General features: G+C 42.8%; 3 protein-coding genes and 1 pseudogene across 3 annotated transcripts in view; 1 reads left to right on the plus strand and 3 right to left on the minus strand.

Moving 5' to 3' along the window:
• Positions 1–25,318, minus strand: part of LOC126557136 (double-strand-break repair protein rad21 homolog) — a 435,365-nt gene that overhangs the window by 197,012 nt on the left and 213,035 nt on the right. The gene's annotated exons all lie outside the window — the stretch shown is intronic.
• LOC126557093 (protein Peter pan) overlaps positions 1–25,318 on the minus strand; it is a 326,012-nt gene that overhangs the window by 72,513 nt on the left and 228,181 nt on the right. The window lies entirely within an intron of this gene.
• The window catches only part of LOC126558385 (uncharacterized), a 125,586-nt pseudogene that overhangs the window by 41,906 nt on the left and 58,362 nt on the right, over positions 1–25,318 (plus strand).
• Positions 3,002–4,511, minus strand: LOC126559911 (uncharacterized). The gene is made up of 2 exons (XM_050216078.1): positions 4,374–4,511; positions 3,002–3,634 (listed from the first exon to the last, which is right to left on the minus strand). Exons 1-2 carry the CDS (start codon positions 4,509–4,511, stop codon positions 3,044–3,046), a joined length of 729 nt encoding a protein of 242 aa, XP_050072035.1. The 3' UTR covers positions 3,002–3,043.

The raw sequence follows: 25,318 nt of genomic DNA on the forward strand, positions 1-25,318 counted from the left end.
ATCATGCTGCTTGAAGATCGCCTATTCGCGGAGAGATCGTTGCTTCCGGTGAACCATAGATTCGGACTTTCCAGATTCAGATGGATTCAGAACATGATCGGCTTCTATTGGAGGTAAATTCTAACGGACGGATGATATTTGTTGAGCCATTCTGCTTCGTTGATGTTAAACGGATGTTAAAAATGTATCTCTTCCGTAGTGGAGAAGAACTGACTGTTCATCAGCGCGTTGGACGGATACGGACCAGACGTTGAGGAATTTGCTTATTTCCGTTGGAGAGATGTTAACATTCGTTTTTGTTCCTCAACTCTTATCATGTGTGAAATTATATATAGACCCGTAACGTGATTCATTAGCGTTGTGGGCAAAAAAGATCCCTCATGACTATTCAGGTTTTTTAGGCCAAACCCTCGCTAACGGATCCGAACATGTAACGAGTAACAATGCTTATGTACCAATGTAGTAGAACTCCTCTACCACCTCGAGATCGTCGCCGTCAACTGATACTCTGCTTCCGAGTCGGGTTCTATCACGGTCAGGTATTTTGTCTTCGTCGCATTGATGCTCAATCCACTTCTATTGGCCTCGCGTTTCAGTCGGATGTACGCCTCGCACACCGCCGCAGTTGTCCGTCCGATGATGTCGATGTCATCCGTGAAGCCAACTAATTGGAGAGATCGGGTGAAAATCGTGCCCCGGATGTCGAAGGCGATCCGCCTTGAACGTGACAGGATCGGAATTCGAATCCCATCTGGACCGTTCTTCGGTAGAAAAGGTTGACTACCCATTTTATGTGTTTAAAAGTTTTAAAAGGGCATTCGATGGTTGCAGTGTGACGTCGTAAACACTAACTCCGTGAAAGACGGTTTCACTCAGCTCGATCGCCTACAACAACTATATGCTCAGAACAAGTGACGAGAGACTAAATCGATTTATTAATTATATTTTGGTTTTTGAAACTTAATGTTTACCCTACATTTAAAATCCTCTACATTTCTCGGTTCTCACCGTTCGGCGATCCGTCCCGTCCTTGCCCGTTAGTGGTGTACTTAATTGTCTGCCGGTTTCTAGTTGTTTCACAGTTTCTTTCCTACTGCTGTAGAACTTCGTTGTTGATTACATGGGTTGTAAACTGCATCTACAGCAAATTCAAAACTCGAACATTAATATTTCGATCGATCAGCCAGGAACGGGTATATCGTATATTGAGCCTATTTTCTGCTACGGTTGTATTGTCGTTAGCTCTTTCACAGCGGGAACATCGATGGCTCGATCGATCGGCCAATCACGGTGACGCGTCGATCGATTTACCATCGTCAGCCGGTTTCTTGGTGTAATCTTCTGCAGAACTAAGAACGAATGTTTGCACATCGTCAACGGGTTTATGTAAAAATATGTTGGCGTCGACACCGCTGGATATTGGGACAACAGGCTGGATCGCTGCATTTCCTTTGTTTGAAGTCAAATTTTCCTTTTTACTTGTTAAAATACTTCTTTCTCAATTTTGAATGTTTAAGTTCGCATCCCTATGTTGTGCTTTGCTATAAAATTGCGCGTCTATGTGTGTATTCAGTGGAACGCCCGGCTTATTATTATGTCCGAGACTGTCGCTCGCTTCACAAACTTCAACATAATGCACGGAAGGAACCGACAATTACTCAAAAATGATTTATTCTTGTTGTGCCACACGCAACAGTTCCAACAATCCAAGCACTGAACCCAAAGAATGTTGTCGTCCTGTGTTCATTGGTGAACTGACTTAGGATGGGATTTTGTTTGAACTAAGAATGATGTTTGATCAACACACCAATTCTTATAATAAAAAAAAATCCCATAATCTACTAGATCCGGAACACGCACCTGAAAATGATTGTTGGGATCGAACAGACAAAAAGTAAACACGACCTTCCTTCGTCATTTTACATCGTACACTTTCCATTACTATTCAGCACACGTGTAATCTTTAACATGCATGCCCTTTGTAATTTTTGGGATGAGATTGCCACCAGCGTCTAAGATGGCAAAGAGGAAAATAACGTACCAAAATCATTTACTACCGGGTGACATCAGAATAAACGCAAAAGAGATTGAAGCAGAAAAATCCTATTAAGCTCTATTTGCACTCAACAAATCGGGCTTCCTAATTCTATTTCCCCCGATGTACGCTCTGGTACTTGCTTATTTGTGTCCTTACAGCCAACACCTGTGCAGTATCTAATCTGCTTGTGAATCGTTTGGTACTCGGTGCGCCCATTCAGATGCTTTTGTAGCACAAATGGACAAACGGTGTGAATGGGTACGGTAGATAGTACCATTTATTCAGGTGTGCTGAAGTTTTAGCATATGACAACCCATACCGAACGACATTTCAAATAGATAGATGATCAATATTTACAGAGAAGCTCCTTTCCAGTTTCTCGATTACGGTGCTTGTTTTTCTATTAACAACACTGAAAGATCTTGATAGTGTTTTGTAGTAGTGCTGCACTGACGGCTCCACATGTCTCGCAAGCCACCAGTGTCTGATGGTACAACTGATATCGAAAGGCGCAGAAGGTACGTAAAATCCGTTTGGAACGCATTGCGGAAAGCAAACAAACCCTTTCCTTGTTTTATATCGGCCGGATAGATCATTAGAACTTGGAAAACTGGTGTCATCGTAGCGTGTGTTGTGACTAAAATAACATTTATTTAAGATGAGATTGGAACTTTATTTCAATCGATCGATTCTTCATTTGCACTAGTTGGTAACAAGACGTTTTTTAGTTATCGTGAGAGCTTTAGTAGCAAAAATGAAGTCGTTATTCCTTTTGCATGGTGCTAGAGGATACTGAAAGTCGTTTGATGATGATGAAATGAGAAGAAGAAACCAACGATATGTTTGAAGATATAAGATGAAACAACAACACCGTACGCAAACATTTTGTTAAAACAAAACTTAACACATAAACCCTATAACAACGATAACAACAAGGGAGTTTTACATTGAGCTGTACATTGCGTTTCCCTGAGCACTCGGCTATTGGCTATCATTTTTTGGATACTAGAACTGTTGATACCGAGCTGGACCGGAAGGTGGTCCATAGGCAGGAGCTGGTGGTCCGTACTGCTTGTGTGGTTCCTTTTCGCCCTCCTTGTACTTGATGAAGTACACCTCGGGTTTGTTGGGCTCGGTAGTTTCCGGTACGGGAATTTCCAATGGTGCCGGGTCCTCTGGCTTCTTGACCAGCACGTACACCAGTGTCTTGTGTTCGTCCTGTGGCTGTGGTGGAATCACCTGCTTGATCGGTGCCGGTGGAGCTGGCGCCTTGATGAAGATGATTTTGTAATGCTTCTTGGGAATCGGAGCCTCAAGCACGGGACTCTTTATGATTTCGGTAGGTTCCTCTGGTGGCACGTGGACGTAAACGTTCTTGGTGATCAATTTCGGTGGTGGACCATATTCACGGGCAGGTGGACCGTAGACCGTGGGCGGTGGTGGTCCATACTCTTCGGCGGGTGGACCATATTCCGGTTTTGGAGCTCCATATTCGTACTGTGGTAATTGTTGCTGTTTTGCCGGTACAACAATCCGTGCACGTGGTGGTTCCGGTTCCGGACGTGCAAACGTGCACACGATGCAGGCAAACAGGAACTGGAAGAAAATATTTAATAGAAAAATAAAGTACATACATTTATGTTTTATATAAAGGATATATATGTTCGGGACAATACGTCGACGTGCCGTCATGCTTAATAATAAATATAAATATATATAAGTTTTGTAGCCACAAAGCCATTCCCAAAAATACCTAGTTATAGATCTTAACGTGTATACACTAAACCGTATTAATTATATCATGGCTTAATCCAGTTTCAAGAGCCACACGTTGCTGCTCGTCACACCCGATGTGATAAAATAAACTAATATTTAAAGGTACATGCGTCAAAGGATGCTTTTATCAGAAACGAAAAATGGGAGTTTCTATCGCACCCGTACTAAAACAGCTAAACCCATCTTCCCTTCCAATTCGTTTTGTTTTCGTTTATCCACATCGTTTGACCAAGGATGCACGTGATGCCAATGAATTTTATACAGTTTCCCGTACATTAAAACACCTGTCAGTTTTGGTTCGGATGGTCAGAACCAGAGCCCCACTCCCCTTGTCACTTGTCGGAAGCAACCGGAACCAACGCTTCGTACCATCGAACCTTCATGTCTGTTTGGAAAATGGGTATTATGTGGATCGAAAAATTTCCTTTCGTGAATAATGTCATCGAAATTTTTGCTCTGTTGTTTGTTGTCGCGATGGGCGACTGGGTTTTGATTTTAGCGAATTGAACTCGGTCCCCGGTCGTTGTGCAGAAGCCACGCGAAAGCTTTCCGTTGCTACTATCAGCACATCGTGTGACGGCTTATTGTCAGTCGCGGTAGTACTCTGCATGTGTGGCAAAACTTGCATAGATGTTATGGCGATGGTAAAGTCACCGGTCCTATCATCGGACACCATCGCATCGTAGCCCGGACACATCGTGTGGCATCGATAAGCGTACCCAATTAATGCACCGCGTCTATAGCCGGAGGAATGGGACGTAACACGTTGCGTCAAATGCATTTCGCCGACCATGGACCATCCGACCGGATGGACCTTGTTTGGTTTGTTTTCACTTCCCCGCACTCTTGGGGTTTGACCGCAGGGTTGGGTTTTTACGTATGACAAAAACGCATTGTAAAATCGTTTCGCATTATTGCAACTCTGTCCACTGCCACTGTCTGTTGGTGTGTGCGTGTGTGTGTGTGTGTATGTGCGTTCGCCTGTTTTGAAATGCAGGACGGTGCATGGCGCACGATGCTTTTTTGTGTACGATGTGTGTTTTATTTGTCGCGACAGGGTAGGTTTGAGGTGTGTCCTAGATATTACGCTACCTTCGTTACGGTTCCGGCAACGTGTCGGATTAATTTATTCGTGTGGCGCTTATATAGACGGCGAATATCGCGGCGTGGCTGGCTTTACTTCCATGTCACGGATTTAAAATTGCAACCACATTAGTTGACTAACCGGAACATGAAAAAGTTTGGTGATTGCACCCCATAATGATACATATTTTAGTAAGCTCATTATTGTTACAACTTTTGGTGATAATTGTTCTACACTTATTGCTGTTTACATACGCACAGTTTACAATGGAAATGACGTTGAATTTCTGTAGATAACTTTTTTTTTTCATCCACACCAAACGTATGAAGTAAACACAGGTTGAGGTTTGAGGTTATTAGGTTCGATGTTGTGTCTGATATGACGGCTAATCCTTTTGTAGAGAAAAGAGATGCCTAATGTTGAAGTTTCGTCCAACTCAACACTCAAATTTTGAGAAATGTTGTCTTCCTTGGACAGTTTCTCGATGTGTGCAGGGTTGCTAACAAGATTCACCTGGCCCAATTTCAAGGTTGTTCGTATGTAATGCCCGGATAGTAGTCCAGAATTTCGTTGCTTAGAAGTATTCCGTGGATATTTTTTAATGCGATAAACTGTGGACAAATCATTTACTGCATGCCAGGCAATCTTCTCTGGTATGTAGGGTTTTCAAGTCGTTTTCAACTCGGTTGCATATACACCGATCTGAGAACCGCCTTCGATAGCGTATCGCACGATATACTAATGAATAAACTCCAAAGGCTGAGCCTCTCAGAATCAATCCTACCATGGCTGAGCTCCTACCTTCGTAACCGAAAGTATCGTGTGAAATATCGGAATCACTCCTCTCGCCCTTTCATAAGCACCTCACGAGTTCCTCAGGGCAGCAATCTGGGATCATTGCTGTTTATTTTATACATAAACGACGTATGCTCTCTTCTACCTGTCAACTATTTGCAATACGCTGACGATGTCAAATTGTTTATGCCCGTAAAATCGACCAAAGATTGTGCTAAACTACGGCAAGCTGTTTCGGTGTTCAACAACTGGTGCGTCCTCAACTGTTTGTCTCTATGTACCGAAAAGTGTTTCGTTTTGTCCTTTACGCGTGCGAGATCAATGGTTAATTATGATTATTATATAAACGGCGTTTGCGTCTCCAGAACTGCACAAATGCGCGACCAAGGTGTTTTACTGGACCAAAAATTGTCCTTCGGTCTTTATTATGACAACGTTATCAACCGCGCCAATAGAACTCTTGGATTAATATTCAAAATGACTCGTGACTTTGACGACTCCCGGTGTTTAAAAGCTCAGTATTGCTCGCTGGTTAGATCGCTCCTTGAATACTGCTCACCGGTGTGCTGTCCATACACTAACGAATGGATAAACGGATTTGAAACTGTCCAAAGAAAGTTCACACGTTTCTTGATTCGTAAGTTAGGAGGGACCGATAGTTCCTCCCTCCATACACTGATCATACACTGAGCGTTGTCAACTGTTAGGCCTCGAGCCTCTGGAATATCGGCGATATTTGCATCAAGCCACATTCATAGTAGGACTTCTTTTAGGAACTATCGACGATCCCTATTTATTAGGAGAACTTTGATTTAATGTCCCCAGACTATCCGCCAGATATCACCTAATATTACTTGTTACGTGCTCGCGCACGGAGTATGGATTTAATGCTCCCCTAAAATCCAAGATATGTCGATTCAACACGCATTCACACATGTTTGACTTTAATATGCCTCTTTCCACGTTTAAAAATCTGTTACGCATCCGTCTAACTACGAACTAATTATCTGTACATTACATATGTTTTTATTTATAAGACTTGTAATACTGTAATCCTCCTGCTTCGTTAAGCCGTAATCAGAAGTAGCTGTCAACTACATAAAGTTATTAAAGACACTAGTTGACTCTATAATTAGGATTATCATTTTCATTTTTCTACGTCTATCAACCTAAATAATGTACACAAAGAATAAAATCATTAGAAATTCTACAATGATTTTAACATAATTGAAACTAAAACACCCATAAAGAATCGCAATATCGTCATTATCAAAAGAAGTCACGCAAATACTGCTTACCTGCCAGCTTCTGGAGCATAAACAAAGGCCATTGTCTCGAACCTTAATGCGGTCGAATGAAACCGATCGAAACGAGTGAGGCATAAAACACATTTATCGATCCAATGTAGATATCCCCAGGTACATGCCGTTTTCTAATTCTTCCCCAGCATCTGACCAGGCTCTGGGTTGGAAATGTTCAATACGGTTCTGTTTGCTAACATAGCTTTCCGTGCCTGGACTAATCAGTGAATGTAACAAAATTGTCACTTTCAATCGAGTGACTTTTGGGATAAGGAGCCCCGAAAAACCCTGCTGTGAGAGTGCGAGGTGCCGGCAAGGGACGAAAATAAAATTCATAGAACAATCTTAAAACAGTTCGGAGAAGATCAATCCCTTCAATTGAAATGATGGGTCCCATGGGTGGTGAGAGGAAATGGAAATGGAAATGCCGTGGACTACAGGAAATTTCGCTCCGGTGCTGCAAAAAGCTTTCTGGAAAAGCGGCCGCTTTTTGCTTTAACGCGTTTGTTTGAAAAAAAAAGCACCAAGAGAAAAGAATAGCCTGCTAGATATTGCAAAATGTTCTGGGAATGAGAAAGCAATGAAGCATGGTGGAGGTGGACGGGAGCAAGAAAAATCACCGGAAGTTTGCATTCGCCCTCGGTGCAAATTTTTTCGTGATCGTTTTTCCAACCATTGCTTCTTCTTCAGTCGTACCGGGGTAAATCGCGTTCGCCCTTGTTGTATGTCGATATTTATTTAAATGTCGGTGGATAAGAAAAATGGCTTTCTTCCTCGGCACGATTGATAGGAGGCAAGCGAAAGCTTAAACCCCTGCGATCTTGGTACCTGCGCACTTCCGGAGTTTCCGGAGCGAGCGCGTTAATCCGCCAAACTCTCCGCCAGGTCCAATTGATTGGCTTGTGCCCGCCTGTCTTCCGCCCGTGGTTTCACTTGTCGCCTGTCTCATCCTCCGATCCTCCGGACAAAAATCGACTGGACGAGGTACAGAAAGTGAGCGGGCACAAAGAACGTGGAATGGTTGGAAAAATGGTTTTCCAAAATGAAATTTATTACCCGTGCCATATCACCGCGAAATGGGGTGTCTTTCTTTGTCTTCTAGGGAAGGTTGAATGGAAAGTGCCACAGCCGCAGTGAGACGGACAAGCACCATAGCACCACAAGCCTGCTACCTAGCAAGACAAATGGCGAGAGATGAAAATGAAGATGAAGGAAAAGATACTTCGAAAGAAAAAAATCCCGACCATCCATGCGCTCACTACAGCTGCCAAGCGCGAAAGCAACGTGTAACGTAAGGATCAAGATGCTCGGCTCAAGAGACGTGTGAGTGTAGATGATGGAGCGAGAGAAAAATTAATACCCCGAAATCCCAGTCCGAGTGCTTCAGTAAAAGTCGTACGAATAACCCCGAGAGCTCCGAGCACCACCGACAACAATAAAAGTGTGGAGTACTTTTCTTGAGCAAGTTTCCCAGCGCAATAAGAAACGGTTGTTGAGGTGAAATAAATATGTAGTAAACAGTTCCAACACTTTTCCCGAGCAAGTGAGGCCCGTACATTGGCAGGCTGGTACGTTTCATGTCCGTACTCGGTAAGATCCGATGATAGCGGTGGTTTGTTTCGAACTTTCCGCCTTCACGTTGGTGTGAACAATCCTTGAACGTATGGCTTCACTCTCCAATCCCGCATGGCATGTGCGATGGTAGGAGCTAAATCAACTGCCTGCTTTAATTTGTGCTATTGATTCTTCTTGATTCGTGTACACAGCATCCGATACGGTGTAGCACAAATTTCGGTTTACTGGTTGCAAGCACCCGCAAAACGCAAACAGCTAAATAATCGCCAACCGCGCTCAACCGTTTTATTTATACAATCTTCTCTCCGTTCCAGAGCTTTCAAGTGGTGTGGAACGAACTGACCACAATCATGTCACTTTCGTTCGTTCTATTGCATCTGAGGTCGCAGAGTTTTCCTCTTTTTTTTCTCTTGTTTTTCTCTCGTGTCCCATCACATTCCCATTCTCCATTTATAGTTTTTTTTTCTTTCCTCACTAGGTCCCAAAATTGGTGGCACAGTGTCCTGGGTGCCGGAAAATCCTGGTCAAAATGTGTGAAGGCGTGAAATTTTAATGACATCTCAGGCTCGACCAACCACCCATCGTTTGGTCACGCTTGGTTGCATTGGTTACCGAGCCGTGTGCTTATAATTGTCCTTCCGCCACTGTCGGTGACAAACATTGGACATTCGTATCCTACCCCACGAAGCTTACAATGTTGGCAGCCCATATCCACCTCTTGGTGACCGTGAGGGAGGTGGCATGTTACGTGGGCTCGTATATGGAACTATATGGAACTGTGAAAAAACGTTGGTGGCCGCAGTATCATCTGTTTCGGTCTTTTTTTTTTCTTGCTCTGATTTTTATGTTCCACCTTTAGGTGCTTATGTGGAGTGTGAGGGTGTCTGTACCGGAAATATCGATATTACCGGGGTCGCACGAAATCTCGCGACCTGCTGTTAGGTTGTCTGGTGTTGTTGACTTAGGATCGTTCCCTCCTCTCGCTTCACACTCGGGCACTTTCTCCAACATTTCTGACGATGGGGATTGAAATCGTTATAGTAAAACAAGATGACACAAGACGACCCTATCGTATCGGGTCGATCGTTTTAATCAACTTTTGCTGAGCTACATTTAATGATGATTGAAAAAAAGCGCTTCCAGTCTGGGGCTCGTACACTCGGAACGCATCGATATCAAAATGTGCTTAGATGACCATTTTTTTTTTTTTGTTTTGCCCTCTCTGTTTTGCACTCATAGCCCACCAAAAAGGGAATGCAAAATGTCACCAAAGTCAAACGATGATAGAGACTGCTTTTTTGTGTGCGGGAAATACTTAAACCCTTCGCGTTAAGAAGAACTCCCACGAAAGTAAACTTTCGCTCCAATAGTAGTTTTTTTTTGTAGTGTGTGCTGGCATCGTAGTTACATGGTGTTTGTTCCTTCGTTTGCTTCGTGTCCTGATTGCGGTTGCAATCAAAAAGTTGATGAGTCAAACGGAAGCGCGCTTGGCAGTTTGATAAGAATGGATTGATTCGATCACACAGTTTGTCGAGGGATATTTGTGGCAAGTACTTAACGCTTCAGCACTAATGATGTGCATTAGATGTGCATCAATTGCAGCGTGGTAATTGAACCGAAAAGCTGATTGATACTTTTATCTCGATTTTCTTGATCAGTACCGAACTAATAATAATCATCGCGACGTATTTCAAACGCAATCAAGAGCAGTTTTTGATCGGTTGGGAAGTAATGTTTTATTATAGATTAAACGATCATATTAATTGGTCTAAGGCTGAACTCTTTTGACGATTACACTCCAAACAAAATACTATTTCGCTGCAAAGGTAGTTTACATTGATGATCGCAACGCTGTTCGAAATATTGGAGTTCGCAAATGGTTTAAACTCTGTTAGCATATCCCAAAAAAACACTGTAATTTGTTATTTATGGTTCCAGGAACGTAAAACACTATTTACGGAAATACAATTATGTCATGTGACCCCCAAAAAAAAAAGGATTATTTTAGATTTAGAAATTGACGTTTGTCCTTCACAGGGCACCAATTTCATCAGTAGATTTTATCATTTCTTTTATCGTTTCAAACAAGCGCATGTCAAGTGGAATGGGACACGGAGAGCCAAAAAAAAGAGACACATTGTGAAGATTCATATATAACATATGGTTTGGCGGAACCACAAATGGATTTCCGATTGCATGATTTATTCATCTTGAAGCCTCTTACGACAGGGCATGGTTTTCGTTTCGTTTCGCAAAGCACAGAGAAGATTTGCGCGTATAAAAACTCCTCTTCTTCTGAACGACTGCTTGACAGCTGAAGAAGAAAGTTCGCTTCGCAGGCATCGTGGCTGCTGGTACCACTCGAAATGTCTTTAGAATCGATAAGTAATGGAGGGAAAGGAGACAAGAAGCGAGGAAAATGGTCTCCGGACTGCTCGGTGCAATGCTCTCTTATAATGACCCGTTTGCATGCTCGTAGCATGTTAGATTCCACCAGCCCGGTACCACTTTCTCTGGGTCCGGGTGGCAACGAAATTCGGGCCAAAAATGTGCAGCCAAACAGGCAGCGTGCTGCGTCCAACCTAGCACGCAGTGTTGCTCATGTTCTGTGGCGCGCGTGTGTGTGTGTGTGTGTGTGGATTTTATTCACACATCGTGGCAATAATATTTACATACAAAAAGCATTGACTATAGCGTAAACAGTACGCTGCCGTTCGTTCGGACGATGGGAAAGTGACAAGCTTTTGGCGAGCCCATCGAACCAAAGATCAAACCGGACGTTGGTACATCAATCACCGTGCCTGCAGGCAGTCCTTACGATGCACACAACCGCAAATGACGATGACGTCAGCGGCGACAGCCCGTTACTCATCTATATGAAAATGATCCGATTTAAACGATTACCCATCCTCCCGGACCGTATTGGCCGGGTGCGCTTTTCCGAAGCGATTTCCATTTCTGTGCGATTGGATCACACGTACGCGTGTGTGTGTTTGAGGGGAGGGGGGGGGGTCGTCCAGCATCTGACAAACATATACGCCCCAATGCCCTCTCGGCTTAATGTGTATGTATGTGTGCATGTGGCCGCTATTTTCGCTTCGCATCATTCTGGTGGAGACGATTTCTCATCAAAACGCATCATGCTGGTATCCTTTTTCCCCGGCACATCGACGAATTGGAGCTGTAGCTTGAAGTATCATGTTGCTGTGATGATGTTTTTCGATAAACACGAACATCCCGATTGTACGCATGGTTTTGGCAGTTTTGGGGTATCGTGGGTGGTATCGGAAAGGGGAGGCAAACCTCGCTCTAAATGACCAAACACCGTGAGCATTTGCTGACGATTCATTCGATGTGTCGTTTGGTTGCTGCAAACGGAGCAAACAGAATTAGAAATTGATTCCGCGCTATCCCGTTTGTTGATTGTTTTTCTAGCTTTGGTTTCGATTTTATTATTTTGCTTTTGCGCTGTTTGCTTGTTTGTTTGTTTACTCGTTTTTGGGGAAGAGCGCACACACACACACACACGATCTGATCGATGTAGTGTGTGTTATTTCTTTGCGGTAGAGAAAAGTACATTAATTGCCGTACCTTAATGAATATAATAAAATTTCAGTTTTTAGTTCAGAATGTAGAAATGGAACGAATATGACATCGGCAAATTTTCCACAAACTCTTTAAACAATTCAGTGTTGGTAAAGTTTAACAAAATTAAAACATATATTTCAAAGGAAAACACTCTATGAATTTTCAATCCCATAATTGTTGCTGAACAGTAAAAAAATGCAGTCGTCTACCAGTAAAAGCAAAATAAAATACTTGATTCGATCGATTTCAGGGTAGTTTTATAACCATTAATTTAATTGATATTACCATCATCAAATACGTTTCTGCATGATTGGGCGGGATTTATATTATCCCGAACTCTCCGATGTGGTGCTCTCGATGTCGTGCAATATAAAATCTCTATTAATTTTGTTGTTTTTTTTTCATAGGACAAAAACGTAATTCTATTAGGTCATAAAACTTCATGGTATATTTAAAAAAAACCGAGAAGTCCAACCGTCCGTGTTCCGGCAGTGAATATGATTAGTCGATCTAGCGATTTCATCATGCGTTTTCATTCGCTTTTGGAAGGATTGCTGGTTGGCAAAAAGTTGATCAATTCCTGGTAGAGTTACCACTCATGCTTTGGTTTTAAACTTTTTGTTTTTGCTTTTAGTGACTTTACTTCCTATATTTATTGTTCCGAAAAAACAAGTTTCAAACATTATTTGTCGTTTGCTATTTTGAGCACATCTACACTGAGAAATGGAATTGCCGCAACAGTGCTGAACACAAAAAAAAAGGTTTAACAATAGCTGCAAAAGTAAAATCTAAAATACACATTCACACACGATCATAGCGGCAATAACAGCATAAACAAAATAATAAAATGACCAACGTAGGCTCCACCGAACTGCACTGCAACCATTTCAGGGTGTTCCGTAACTTGATTCGTCAATATTTCACTTTTGTTTTCCGTTCGTTTGTTTTTGGTTTTTTTTTCTGTTATGCCAGGAATGGCCAACCAGCCCATTCTGCTGTCAATTTTTCACTTTTGGTAACTCTAATTTATTAATGGCATTGGTTTGATATCACGGTTTTGTGTTATATGCTTCAAATTTTCCATATCTTTTTATTTGCGTTTGCGTTTATTTTCGTTTGCGTTTTGTACGCCAAACGTGGGAAGAGTGCGTTTGCCGTGTTGGTGTGAAACGTGATCCTTCACCTAACGAGGAATCCAGCGACGCCCGTGTTGTTGTGCGTTGATGATGCTCGGGAAAACGGGCAAAAATTAAGTCATGAAAAGCAAGTGAAACTGAAACTGTACGAATTCGCGGAGTACGCAAACCGGTTCGGTATTTCTATGGCACTCGGATATCAAATCCGTTTCAACTGACGTCGTGAAACGCACTGAGTTGTAGCTGGTAGGGATAAAGGGGAGCTACGGGTGCAAACAGCAACAAAACTCACCAGGAAGTATTTCATCGTTTTACAGAAGGTTCTAGCAAAAATGCGTCACAACGTTTCGGAGCTTTTGCAGCACTGACCCCAACTGTCGGTTTATACGCGTGGCTATTCAATCGCACACGTACCCGTAACACAAGCACAAACACAAAACAAAATCACGATCGAGATGTATCCGTCAATTGGGATCGAGCGAAACCCCCAGTACCGACAATGACTGAAATTTGTTCGCAGCAATTTGCTTTTATATCGAAAATAAACGGCTGGTGCGATTTTTGTGCTTTGAATATGCACACCTTCACGTGCTCCCTAGGGGGGGAGGAGTATAAAGATGGACCATTGCGATGCAAATGGGATGCTTTTTTTTTGCTTAGTGGTGGGAGGGTCGCCTGGGCCATGAAACAGATTACCTGAATCCCCTTCGCCCTCACCAAAAAAAAACTCCGCCGAAGAAATGGTACACGTAGGGTGGAGTGAAATTGAAATAAATTACTCACTTATTCGTTCAGGTTCGATTTCGTCGTGTGCGTGCGATGATTACCCACCGTAGTCGAAAGCCCTGAAAGTGAGCATCGCATGGCGTTGATTGGGTCAGAGTTTCGGTGCGACAAATTTGCTCGACGTGACGGTCGGGGTCCCCACGATGGCTGGCTAGTGGCTGGGTAATTTTGAATGTGATCGGGATGCTTAAGTATTGGCATGCTGTCGGGAGTGCGGTCGTCCGTCGAGCACCGATGATGGTTGATACGCGTGCCGGCCCTGTGTAAGGCCGATCGACGGGACAGTGAAAGTGTCCATACTTTTCTAGTGCATTCTATCGGCCACTTTTCGAACGTGCTGGAGAAAAGTTGAACTTGACCTTTATTATTGTATTTGATGCATTGAGCAGACGGTTTTATAATGTTACTACGACTTACGATGAATGCGTATTATGAGTATATGATTGCATAATTGCACAGAATGGCTGTTTTTTTAAATGCTGAATTTGTGAAAAATTCCTAATTTTTTTTTGTTTAATGTTAGTGATTTTTCTGTTTTTTAGTTTAGTTTAGTAGTTAAAGTTGATAATAAGTTTAGTAGTGTTGCATGTTATCAACCACCCTTCTAGTACAGGAAAAGTTTAAGAAGAAACCAGAACTTTATTTTCTGATGGTGTGATCGTTTGATCCAAAAATATGCTGGACAATATAGACATTAACATCCCTGAGCCGTGGGCCGTGTATGTGACATACGCGCAAATCTCACCGTTATTCGGCTAGTTTGTTTCCCGTATTGTGCTGTAATTATGATCCATGCCATCAATTCTGTAAAGCCTTCTCTAAGGAGTAATCTTTCAAGCGAGCACTTCGATCGTTCTACCTTTGAAGCTCAATCTTTGGTCTACTGTATGAACCCTGACACCCATGCTTGCTTCTGCTTTTTATCGTGCTAAGCGGTATTTTCACCACTATTTGTACAATTTGACCTCTACGGAAGCTTAGCTTCGAAAAGTCGGACGAGCAACTGAAGCAGTAGTTATCCCAGTCGGGAGAAACTCGCAAGTTCTACAGGATGTTGCATGCGGCATGGGGTGGTTTTACTCCCATGATCGCTATGTGCTGCAGCGAAGAACCTCACGATCAACAGGTGGAAGCGGTACTGCGGCAGATACCTTAACGGAGCAGATGCAGGAGGCACCGAACTAGGCGCAGTAAGCATCCCTGGACGAAGTCATCAGTGCCATCAAACAGCTGAAAGGCAACAAATCAGCTTGCAGCGATGTGGCCGAACTGTTCAAGATGGGTACGGAGAGGATTTCCGCCATCATGCATCGACTGATTGTTAAGATTTGGGATCAGGAAGAACTACCGGACGAATAGAAACTGGGTGTCATACACCCGGTGTACAAAAAGGGCGACAGGATGGACTATGCAAACTTCCGGGCCATCAGAGTCCTGAATGCTGCCTGTAAGATCCTGTCCCGAATACTTTTCTGCAGACTGGAGCTCAAACCAACCCTACGCACCACCTGTTCATTGACTTCAAGGCGGCCTAGGATACCATAGATCGGACCGAACTATGAAACACCATGCAGCAGTACGGATTCTCTGGGAAGCTGGTACGGCTGCTAAACGCCACTATGAACGGGGTGCAGTGCAAGGTGAGAGTTTCGAGCATGCTGTCAGAATCGTTCGAATCTCACCAGGGGTCTGAGGCAAAGAGACGGAATCTCCTGTTTGTTGTTCAACATCACTCTGGAGGGTGTCATGCGAAACGCGGGCTTCGACATCCGGGGCACGATTTTCATCCGATCTCTCCAATTCCTTGGCTTCCCGGGTGACATCGACATCATCGGACGGACAACTGCGGTGCGAGGCATACACCCGACTGAAACGCGAGGCCAATAGAATTGGATTGAGCATCAAAGCGGCGAAGACGAAATACCTGCTTGCCGGAGGCTCTGACCGTGATAGAGCCCGACTCGGAAGCAGAGTATCAGTTGACGGCGACGATTTCGAGGTGGTAGAAGAGTTCTGGTACCTTGGTACGATCTTAACTTCGGACAACAACGTAAGCCGCGAAATCCGAAGGAGCATTGTTCAGGATAATCGTGTCTACTACAGACTCAACAAACTCCTGCGATCCAAAAGGCTCCAACAACACACGAAATGCACGATTTACCGCACTTTGATACGTCCGGTAGTCCTCTACGGGTACGAGTCTTGGACTATGCTGACGGAGGACGCCAATTCACTCGCCATTTCGAACGGCGGGTGCTAAGGACTATCTTTGGCGGTGTGTGCGAGCAGGGCGTGTGGCGAAGGAGAATGAACCACGAGCTAGCTGAGCTGTTTGACGGTGCTGGTATCCTGACGGTAGTCAAAACCGTAAGGATTCGTTGGCTGGGGCACGTGATGAGGATGCCGGACTCATGTCCCACCAGGAAGGTTCTCGACAGCGACCCGTTCGGCACGAGGCGTAGAAGAGCACAGCGAGCTCGTTGGCTGGATCAAGTGGAGTAACCTGTCGGAGATCGGATACAGCCGTGGATGGAGGACTACAGCCCGGGAAACTGATTGGAGACCTGGCCATGTCGACACGACGTGCTCAATTATGAGCAGGCCAAGAAGAAGAAGAAGAAGAAGACCTCTATGGCTTGTGTCGTGTCAAACTGTGTCGTGTCAACAGGAAATCTCGTCGTCTGAAAGCTAATTAACAGCCTGCTAGGACTCGGCAAACACTTGGATGATTATATCGTTTTCCAACTGATTTAAGTGATCCAAGTTTTCAAGTGATCCTCTATGCCTCAATAATGTCAATTAAATCTTAACTTTTTTCGAAAATTTATTGACGCATTTATTATTTACGGGATAACAAAGAGTGGTCTTAAGTATGGTCTTACAACTAAACTTAATACATATTTTCTACATATGCTATGTTTTAAAAAGAGTTTTTAAATGATCCCAACGCGACATGAAAGTTAAACAGATTGTGAATTCCATTAAAATCCATTGCCGCAGATGATAGGAAGATGCAAAACCCGACTCCGAGAAATTGTGAGTCGCTGTATTAAGGTTGAACAGTGGAGGCTCCCAGTCTATAGCACAGGTACCAAAGTTCGCTGTGCCATATTTTTGGTTATAATTCACACACATCACATTGAGAGAGTCCTAAGGTTTTTTATTCGTTTTGTTGTTTGCAGAATCCGTGATGCTATGATCTTCCTTGTCATGATTCATAAGAATACGTGTTGTTGCTTGACTTGTAGGCTACTGGGTCTTGTCGATCCTCAGATGAATTTTCATTAAATATCTACTTCTCCACTCTGGGGCGGCTCGGTGGTGTAGGCGACATCGGCGCTTATCTTCAAACGGCAGCTCTAATGCTCTGCGTACGTTTATTCCAATTCCCCCTTTTTAATTATGTCCCATCTTTGTATTGTCCCCTTTATGTCCGCAAATTGTGCCACGATAGGGTTAGTATGTGCGATGCAAGTTTATTTATCCTTATTGTAAACATATAGTACAATTATAGCAATAATAACAGTAATAGCATACAATAAATTTAAAGTGAAAAATAAGAATCTGAAGCCAAACTGAAGCAAATGAGAAATAATCGAGAAATGTGGTAAAACAAGTTGATCCACATCAATTTGACTCATTTCCACACTGATCTATTATTTGCTGATTGTAACGAATTTTTTTTTTTTGTTTTTTAATTAAATCAGCTTCTTTGGGCTTCGCAAAAATAGAAATTTATCCACATAGAGGTTTAACACTGAAAATATTCAAGAAGGGAGAAACAGAAACCGAAAATCCACAAGTAAAACAAAATGAATCATGAAAACATTCATATGGTAGCGCTGCATCATATTGCACATTTTCGGGCTCAATACTACCCATTCGTGTGCAATGAAACGTTAAGGATTGATGCACAAAACAAACCCAAAAACCGTCCAAAATTTACTCAAACTACCAATCGATCATCGGGTAGTGGTGTGGTGAGCTGGAGAGAGAACGCTAGCCAACCAACAACAAAAAAAGGCCCACGGATAACCAGTCAGCGTGGGAAGGGATAAACAAATTGACGATCCAATCTCCGCCAACTCGGGCATGGGGCTTGTTTTTCTCGAAACCGTTTTGCTCATTAAAAACCATATTCCAGCGGGACATGGTAGATCGCTGCAGCGTTTCAGCGAATTGGGTCGTTTGGTGGGTGAGCATGAGCGCAAATAATGATAGCGAGGGCATAAAAAAAGGATGTAGCTACACCTCCGTACTCCTACCTCCTTCCTGACTGCTTTTCCGATGGATGGGAGAAGAAAATCCGGACCCTGCCTGTGAACTGCGGAAGCCCACTCAATATCCAATAAACCATGGTGTTGGCAGGCTCCGAGCCATAGGAGGTCAACATAACAACAACCTTCCACTGTTCTGCGAGCCACCGTCCTATCCGTCCGGCATCTTTAAGGACAACCCGTACAATGATAGTGCCGTTTTCCATCCGTATGCCCAGGTCCAGGCTTGGGGTTTGCTGACTTTGAGTTCGGTTGATTGCACAAGTACGTGAGTGCTGTTGTTTATGGGAAGTGGAAGTGCATAATATAATAATGAATATATGCGACAACATGGGAGTTCCGTTGGCCCTTCTCGCTCCCGTTCCGGCCGGTATCGAGTTCGAGTGCAGACATCTCGCTGCTGGTAGGGAAGAAAATGGGACGAAAACTGACTGCGCGTGCATGTGCATATCTGTTTTTTCCTGGCAAATTGTAGGCAATCGTAGTGCGCTTTGGGACGCTAGCACTGTTTCCGCCTTTGCATTTTTGACGGCAGGTCTTCGCGGTAGAAGTGTGGGGGGGGGGGGGGGGGAGGATGTTCCGGAGTAAAATGCTAAAGTTTCGTCTTTCTTGGCTTGGTGGCCAACCGGAGCAGTCAAATGTCGTCTTTTATCTTTTCCAATCTCTTTCGCCATTCATTCGTCGCCCGTTTGCTTCGTTCGTTGTCGGTGGCGTTGGCGCTGGTTGAAGCTGGTCTCGCCAGGAAGGAAAACCGGATGTTGTCTGTCTTGTACGGTACATGTCACTTTAAGACTGGCCAACCAGCGTTGTACCTTTCTCACAACATAGTCTCTTTTTCGCACTCGGTTCATCCGGGCATTCGTTCCTTCTGGCATCGGTTCCCCGTGATACGTGCATGCGGAATGTACTGCAACACACTCCAGACAAACTTCGACGACTGCTTGTGCGACATTTACGATATGCGAATGTATTATCTGCCTTTTCTCCTTTCCCGCTTCTTGTGCGATGCTCGCCCTTCATCGGCTGCAATTGCCATTTCCCGTAACACTCGAGGTCGCAAGAGGAGCATCAGAAAAATGCATCTTGATCAGCACCATAAAATGGCCACACAAACGACAAACGAGTGAGAAAATTGTACACGGAAAACTGCAGCAGCAAACGACCTAAGCAGAGACCCTCATTCTCACAGCCTGCAGGCACAGTCCGCAGGAAGTATTACGTGAGCAAGCGTAAACATAGGTAAAATTGCTATAATTTCCACATAGCATACTAGCGTGCCAAGTTGCTGGGGTCCCTAGTAGCAACCACTCTTTTCAGTGTCTCCGTAGACACGTAATCATGCTCCGCGTACTACTGAAATGCAAGTTTACATGGGGAAAAGTTTTCTCACATGTGGTGAACTTGAGAGTACATCAGTTATTCGTGCGTTGCTTCTATTAAAGAAACGCACAGAAGCAGGATGGCAGAGCGATCGATGCATTCGTATGTATTCCAAATATTGATCAATGCTGTGTTCTACGTTCGTGCAGTTGCTAGCCTGGATGCGATGCGCTGGTTTTAAATCGATGCTCTCGTTCTCTTCGTTCGAGTGTTGCTTTTTGGCAAAGTTCCGACGTCGTCGAGCGCGGCAATGGCGAAAAACAGAATGTGAGGCTGAAATATGGATTGCAGCTAAGAGTTAGACGACATAGTTGTTCGCATTCGCCCACGACTTCCGTGTGCAAGGAGTAACTGGTGGATAGTTCTCCAATAAATATCACTGCGCTGATGTATTAAAATGTTCCCTTTACGTATTTATGTATGTAATTTCCTTCGTTAGTTTTGTTGCTGACCTGCTTACCCGATTCTCCTAGAATGTACGTTGTCTCTTAGCTAATCGATTTCTTGTTGCATTCGAACCAAATTAAGGTCACGTGAGAGTGTTACCAAAAATGCATTATGTTTTATTTGTAAATAAGAATATAATTCAAAGGATATTCGTTTGACGATTTACTCGCTGACTTATCTATTCATGACATCGAAATTTCGTGTTGAACTCACCCATTAGTGCAACCGATCTCCGACAGGTTCGATTTCACTTGATCGTGCCAATGTGATATATGTTTCTTAGAACAGCTCAGCTAGCTCGTGGTGCTAGCTAGTTTTAAGAGAATAAAACTAGCTTTCCTGTTGAAAAAGCTTAGAGAAGCAAAAAGCACAAGAGCATTTTTGTTCTCCGATATCATATTCAAAGATGTTGGTGGGACCTACGCGATTGGAGGAGTTTTTTTAGATCGCAGAAGGTACGAAAGCGTTGACATTACGCCTCCAGTTTTCTCTTCATTTTCAAAGGAACAATTTTCCAAAGGTAACCAAAGGTATGTTGAGATCCTCGCCCTTAACTTATGTTTCCCTGTCGAGGTCTATCGCGACAATAGCATCAAACAGAAAAAGCGTAGGTGCTTTATTTTCGTTGCATTAATCCATAAATATATTCTCTACTTTTGGTTTATTACAATAACTTGAACATTGCTGAAAGGTTTGAAATTGCACCTGACAACAATGTCTGGTGCTGGTGGGCATTACGTTTTATTTTATTTCCACGAAAAGAAAGTGGCACTAGCTATAAATCGTACTGAACTTAAAATAACCCCCCAAAGATGTAGTCGATGGCAAGAATGCAATGGCCAGGGTCGATAAAGTAGACAACGCAACGGTTGCTATATTTCGATCGGGTCGCTCACAGTGCAGAAAACTAGCTTGATGAGATTACCGTGGAAACGATTGGCCATGGTTTGAAATGGTTGTCATATTACATCTTCTCTCAATGATAGGTGGATCGTATTTTATTGCAGTTACCATTTTTAAATTGAAAAACAGTTGTTAAATTTATACAATACTTCAATCGAACAGTGATGAAACAAGTGATTAATTTCAGTTTTTATTGAATCACCTGAAGCTGTGAAGAATATTTCATAGAACTTAGTTTGTGAGAAATAGATACCGGAAACTGTACTACTCATTCTGCATAAATCTGCTGATGATTGTTGCATACAAAGTCCATGCAAAAGTGCAGTATTTTTGACCCTCAATAAATTGAATATTAAAGAGCTTTCGCGGTAGTAGGTTTTAATGTGCTCGTTGCAGCCATAATTACGCATCACTCTCCCCATCTGCACCCTCCCAACGTTTCCAAATAGCTCATGATGTAATCTAAATATAAATTAATTTCGTTTATTTGTAAAAAGTCTGGTTGGCTAATTTTGACAGCGTATAAAAAATCACATGTCCTTGCGTTTTGCACAAACCGCAAAAAAAAAAATCGACACTACCGCTAGGTATCAAATTTAATAATAGAAAAACATTGCCTTTTTCATAAATTATGTATCATTTGCACAAACAAACCTAACCCGAAGCGAAAGCATTTGCACGGTGCATACAAATAAGGTGCACAGACGCGGTCGGGTTCGTTGGTGTTGGTACCGGGCTGGCGCTTAATTACGAAGCAATCGCCCTGATGGCATTGCAGTGTCTCCGGGCGCTTGGAGAGAATGAAGAGCGTAAACTGAAGAGAAATGCATTCCTTACGATGAGTACGTTTCGGATCGAAAGCAGACCGAAATGTGGGACAAGTGATGGAACGTGTCCAATGGCTACGAAGATTGTGCGACTAATTCAATCGGCAGACTTTTTTTTAATGTTTCTTTTGCTTGCTCTATCCGTTGTATGTCCTTCGACGACGTTAATGGACGCCAATAAACGACGGAAGCATGACATCCTGAGCAAAACCGATACAGCTGCTATTGAAAGAATCAGAAACAATGCGGCAAATCGGTCATCATAGCCTCTTGAATCTGGCACAGGTGGATGGATCAAGGTTGCTCGAAATATTGATTTTTATTCGATATTTGATAGTATTGACATTATGTTGGTGCGTGGCGAATACCATTAGCACCAGATAAAGTTGACAATTTTCCAATTGCTAAAATTGTATGTCTAAAATTCACATCATGTTAACCAAAAAGGGGAAAAGTATTTGAGTACATGTGACCAACCGTTTCTATACGCTATACTGGTGACGACTGCACGTTTTATGGACCCGATTGTGTAAAACGAGCATCATAAATATTGCACACGTACGCCCATGCGTCCTAATGGTGGTCGAAGGCGTCAACGCACACGTTACGCCCGATTGCAACGCAACCACCAACGACCGCATCGAAAAGCAGCAGGTGTGACATAAAAAATCCTAATCAGGAAAATGCCATAAATCAAAGCGCCTGACCGTCGGCTCGCAGCTTGACTTCGAAGGCTTCTCGGCAAATCTCGCTTGGGGCCCCGTTGTCGTCTTCGTCTATAGTTGTCACGCGGCCGTAACTATTAAAGAAAGAAAGGGTTTTGTATCCAGCTAGGTCTTGCCCCTACTTGCCAATGCAGTGAGCAATAAAAATATGTTACCACATGGCCAAACGATACGATGTACGATCTGGTAGGCGTTTCGGTCAGGATCGTACAGACCGGAAGCCTCTCATTCTACCTCTCGCTCTGCCTTTCACGCTTCCCATTTGGAATTCAACTGACAGATGTTGTGTTGCTGGCTTGAGCTCTACACATTTTTATCCAAGTGCCAGTACACTCACAGAATTGTGGGACCACTTGTATTGTGGGACCTGTTGAACTCAGTTACGGTTTTGTCCGAATTTACGGAACACAGAAAACCAAAACACCAGCAAATTTTAAATACATCGTTCAGAGATTAGACCAGACTAGTTGTAAACTATAGAGGGAGACTAGAGTAAATTTCACTATCGAAAAATTCAATTTTCCTGCCATCTCTACTCGAGTGCACCATTTTTTTGTGGATGGAAAAGATCATGTTAAAACTTTATGCGGAAGTAAAGCGCAAAGACCACCACCAGCTTACTGTGCACCATTGTCGATTGGTGCACCTTCCCGTCAATTCTCTTTCTTTCCCGAGGCCTTATGTGCAGCAGAGGCTCCCAAAACTTTCTCCGTTCAAAACGAAACTGTAAGTGTCGACAGATGAGTAACATAAAAATTAAACACGAAAAAGAAGTAGGCGAAAAGCAGATGATTAACAAGAGTGTGGAAGTCAAATAAAACTTTGCCAACTTTGCAAGCGCGATTGCAGCGGGAAACGCACTTCATTGATAGCAGACGATGGAATCGCCCGTAGGATGAGGGGTCGTTGGTGCGAGTGATTGCATACGACATTCGCATAAGCCCCGGAGTAATACACACGCGCCACTTGCATAGTAAATGAGGCTTTTTTTGTTTGTTCAAGTTTTGTGGAGGCCTATCCACAGGGCAATTGGAGGAATCGGTGAAAAACCCATCCGTCGGATGTTCACTCGTCGCACTGTGGTTTTGGGAGAGGGTTGCGTTTGGGATACAATTATACAATCAACCGCAAATGACCGCGACCATACGAATAGCGCGCGCGCGCGTGTACACCACGTCCGCAATGTAAAAGCGAAAGCCACAAACTCTGTGGTCGTGGATCGTTGGGATAAAGGTGACGAAGCGGGATAAAGGTTCGAGGTGCGGGTTGGGCGTAGAGGATGTTATCCAACTATACTTTTGTGGTAGCGACAACGAGGCCTTCCAACGGTACCGCCGTACGTGCGGTAGAGTAATTTTATTGATGCTTTGAATAGTTGTAGCTTTGTAATGGATGAGTTTTGTTTGTTATGTGTGGATCTAATACGTGTAGTTTGTTGGATTGATTTTCAACAAAAAATCCTAATTAAGTCATCGGAAAACACATTTCGGAATTGAAATACGATCTTCAACCGATTGCACTTACGTTGTCTAGCATAATGAAACATGGCAAAATGGCATTAATGGACAGTTGAAACTGCAAAATATGTGCATATCAACTTGATTAATTAATTAAAACTAATGAGAAACGAAAAAAGCTAAAAAAAAATTGTAGCGCGTTTTACAAAATTAAAATAAATGCGCTAAAGTTAGCGTTTTAATTCGCGATTCCCAGCGCACGAAACATAAACTTTTTGACAGAATTTTTGGTAAAATTTTGACTTTACGCTCCAGTTTACGCTTCGTGTACCGCAAATTTTTGGTTTTTGAATTTGGGCAATTATTCGAAAATCGTTGTATTTGATTATTTTCGATCGTCTCCGGGAAAAACAGCCCATTAATTAAAAAAAAAAAATTATTATGTTACTCCATTTCTGTTTTTTAATGAATGAAACAGGAATAATACAGTTTAGTCGGATAGTCCGGGCTGGATTTAAACAAAAGTCCTGCCGTGTTGATGTGGTCCATTTAAGAACACTAATCACTCACTTCGACGGATGAATACACCGTTCTGTCGACTTTTAAGTAATTACTTAGGTTAGCTCAGTGGCATACGACTTGGTCAAAATCAAACAATTTCGATTTGTATCGTATATCAACGTTAGCATTGGGTATGTTAGATATTTTTATACTATTATTTTATAAATTAGTCCTTTATTTCACGAAATATCAGAAACCCTTTTCCTGTCAAATATTGTTATATGACAAATATTGTCAAATAACTTTCGGCTAGTCTACGCAATTGATAGCTGGTTGATACATATTTTCCACATTACCTAAAAATTATCTATACTCACCACTCACTGAAAATATATATCAATTCTGTTTTTATTTCACTTTGCTTAATGGTTGCGTAGGCAGGCTTCAAGAAGCAAATTGAATTTGTTTCTCTTTTTACGTTTATCTATAAGGGCTTTGCGTTTTAAATGAGTTCAAATGCGGTAAATTTGAGGTCTCATGTTGAGCATGGACTTAGTTGATGCGTTTCCAGCATTTTTTTTTACATTAATCTATACTACTACTAATGCTACTTACTAATTACTTATCCTAATCCATTGATCTAGCCAAATTATATACTATCCAAACTATCGCTGTTTCGCCTATGGAAAAGGCTAAGGCAACGATCTCGAAATTTTGCTCTT

The sequence above is a fragment of the Anopheles maculipalpis genome, chromosome 2RL, assembly GCF_943734695.1.
Source record: "Anopheles maculipalpis chromosome 2RL, idAnoMacuDA_375_x, whole genome shotgun sequence".
NCBI classification, from domain to species: Eukaryota; Metazoa; Arthropoda; class Insecta; order Diptera; family Culicidae; genus Anopheles; species Anopheles maculipalpis.

Excerpts from the sequence above, each read along its gene's own strand:
- LOC126559911 (XM_050216078.1), bottom strand. The coding sequence starts at position 4,511 with ATGTGTCCGGGCTACGATGCGATGGTGTCCGATGATAGGACCGGTGAC. Across the intron at positions 3,635-4,373 it reads CGTCACACGATGTGCTGATA|TTCCTGTTTGCCTGCATCGT; the intron begins GTAGCAACGGAA and ends ATTTTCTTCCAG.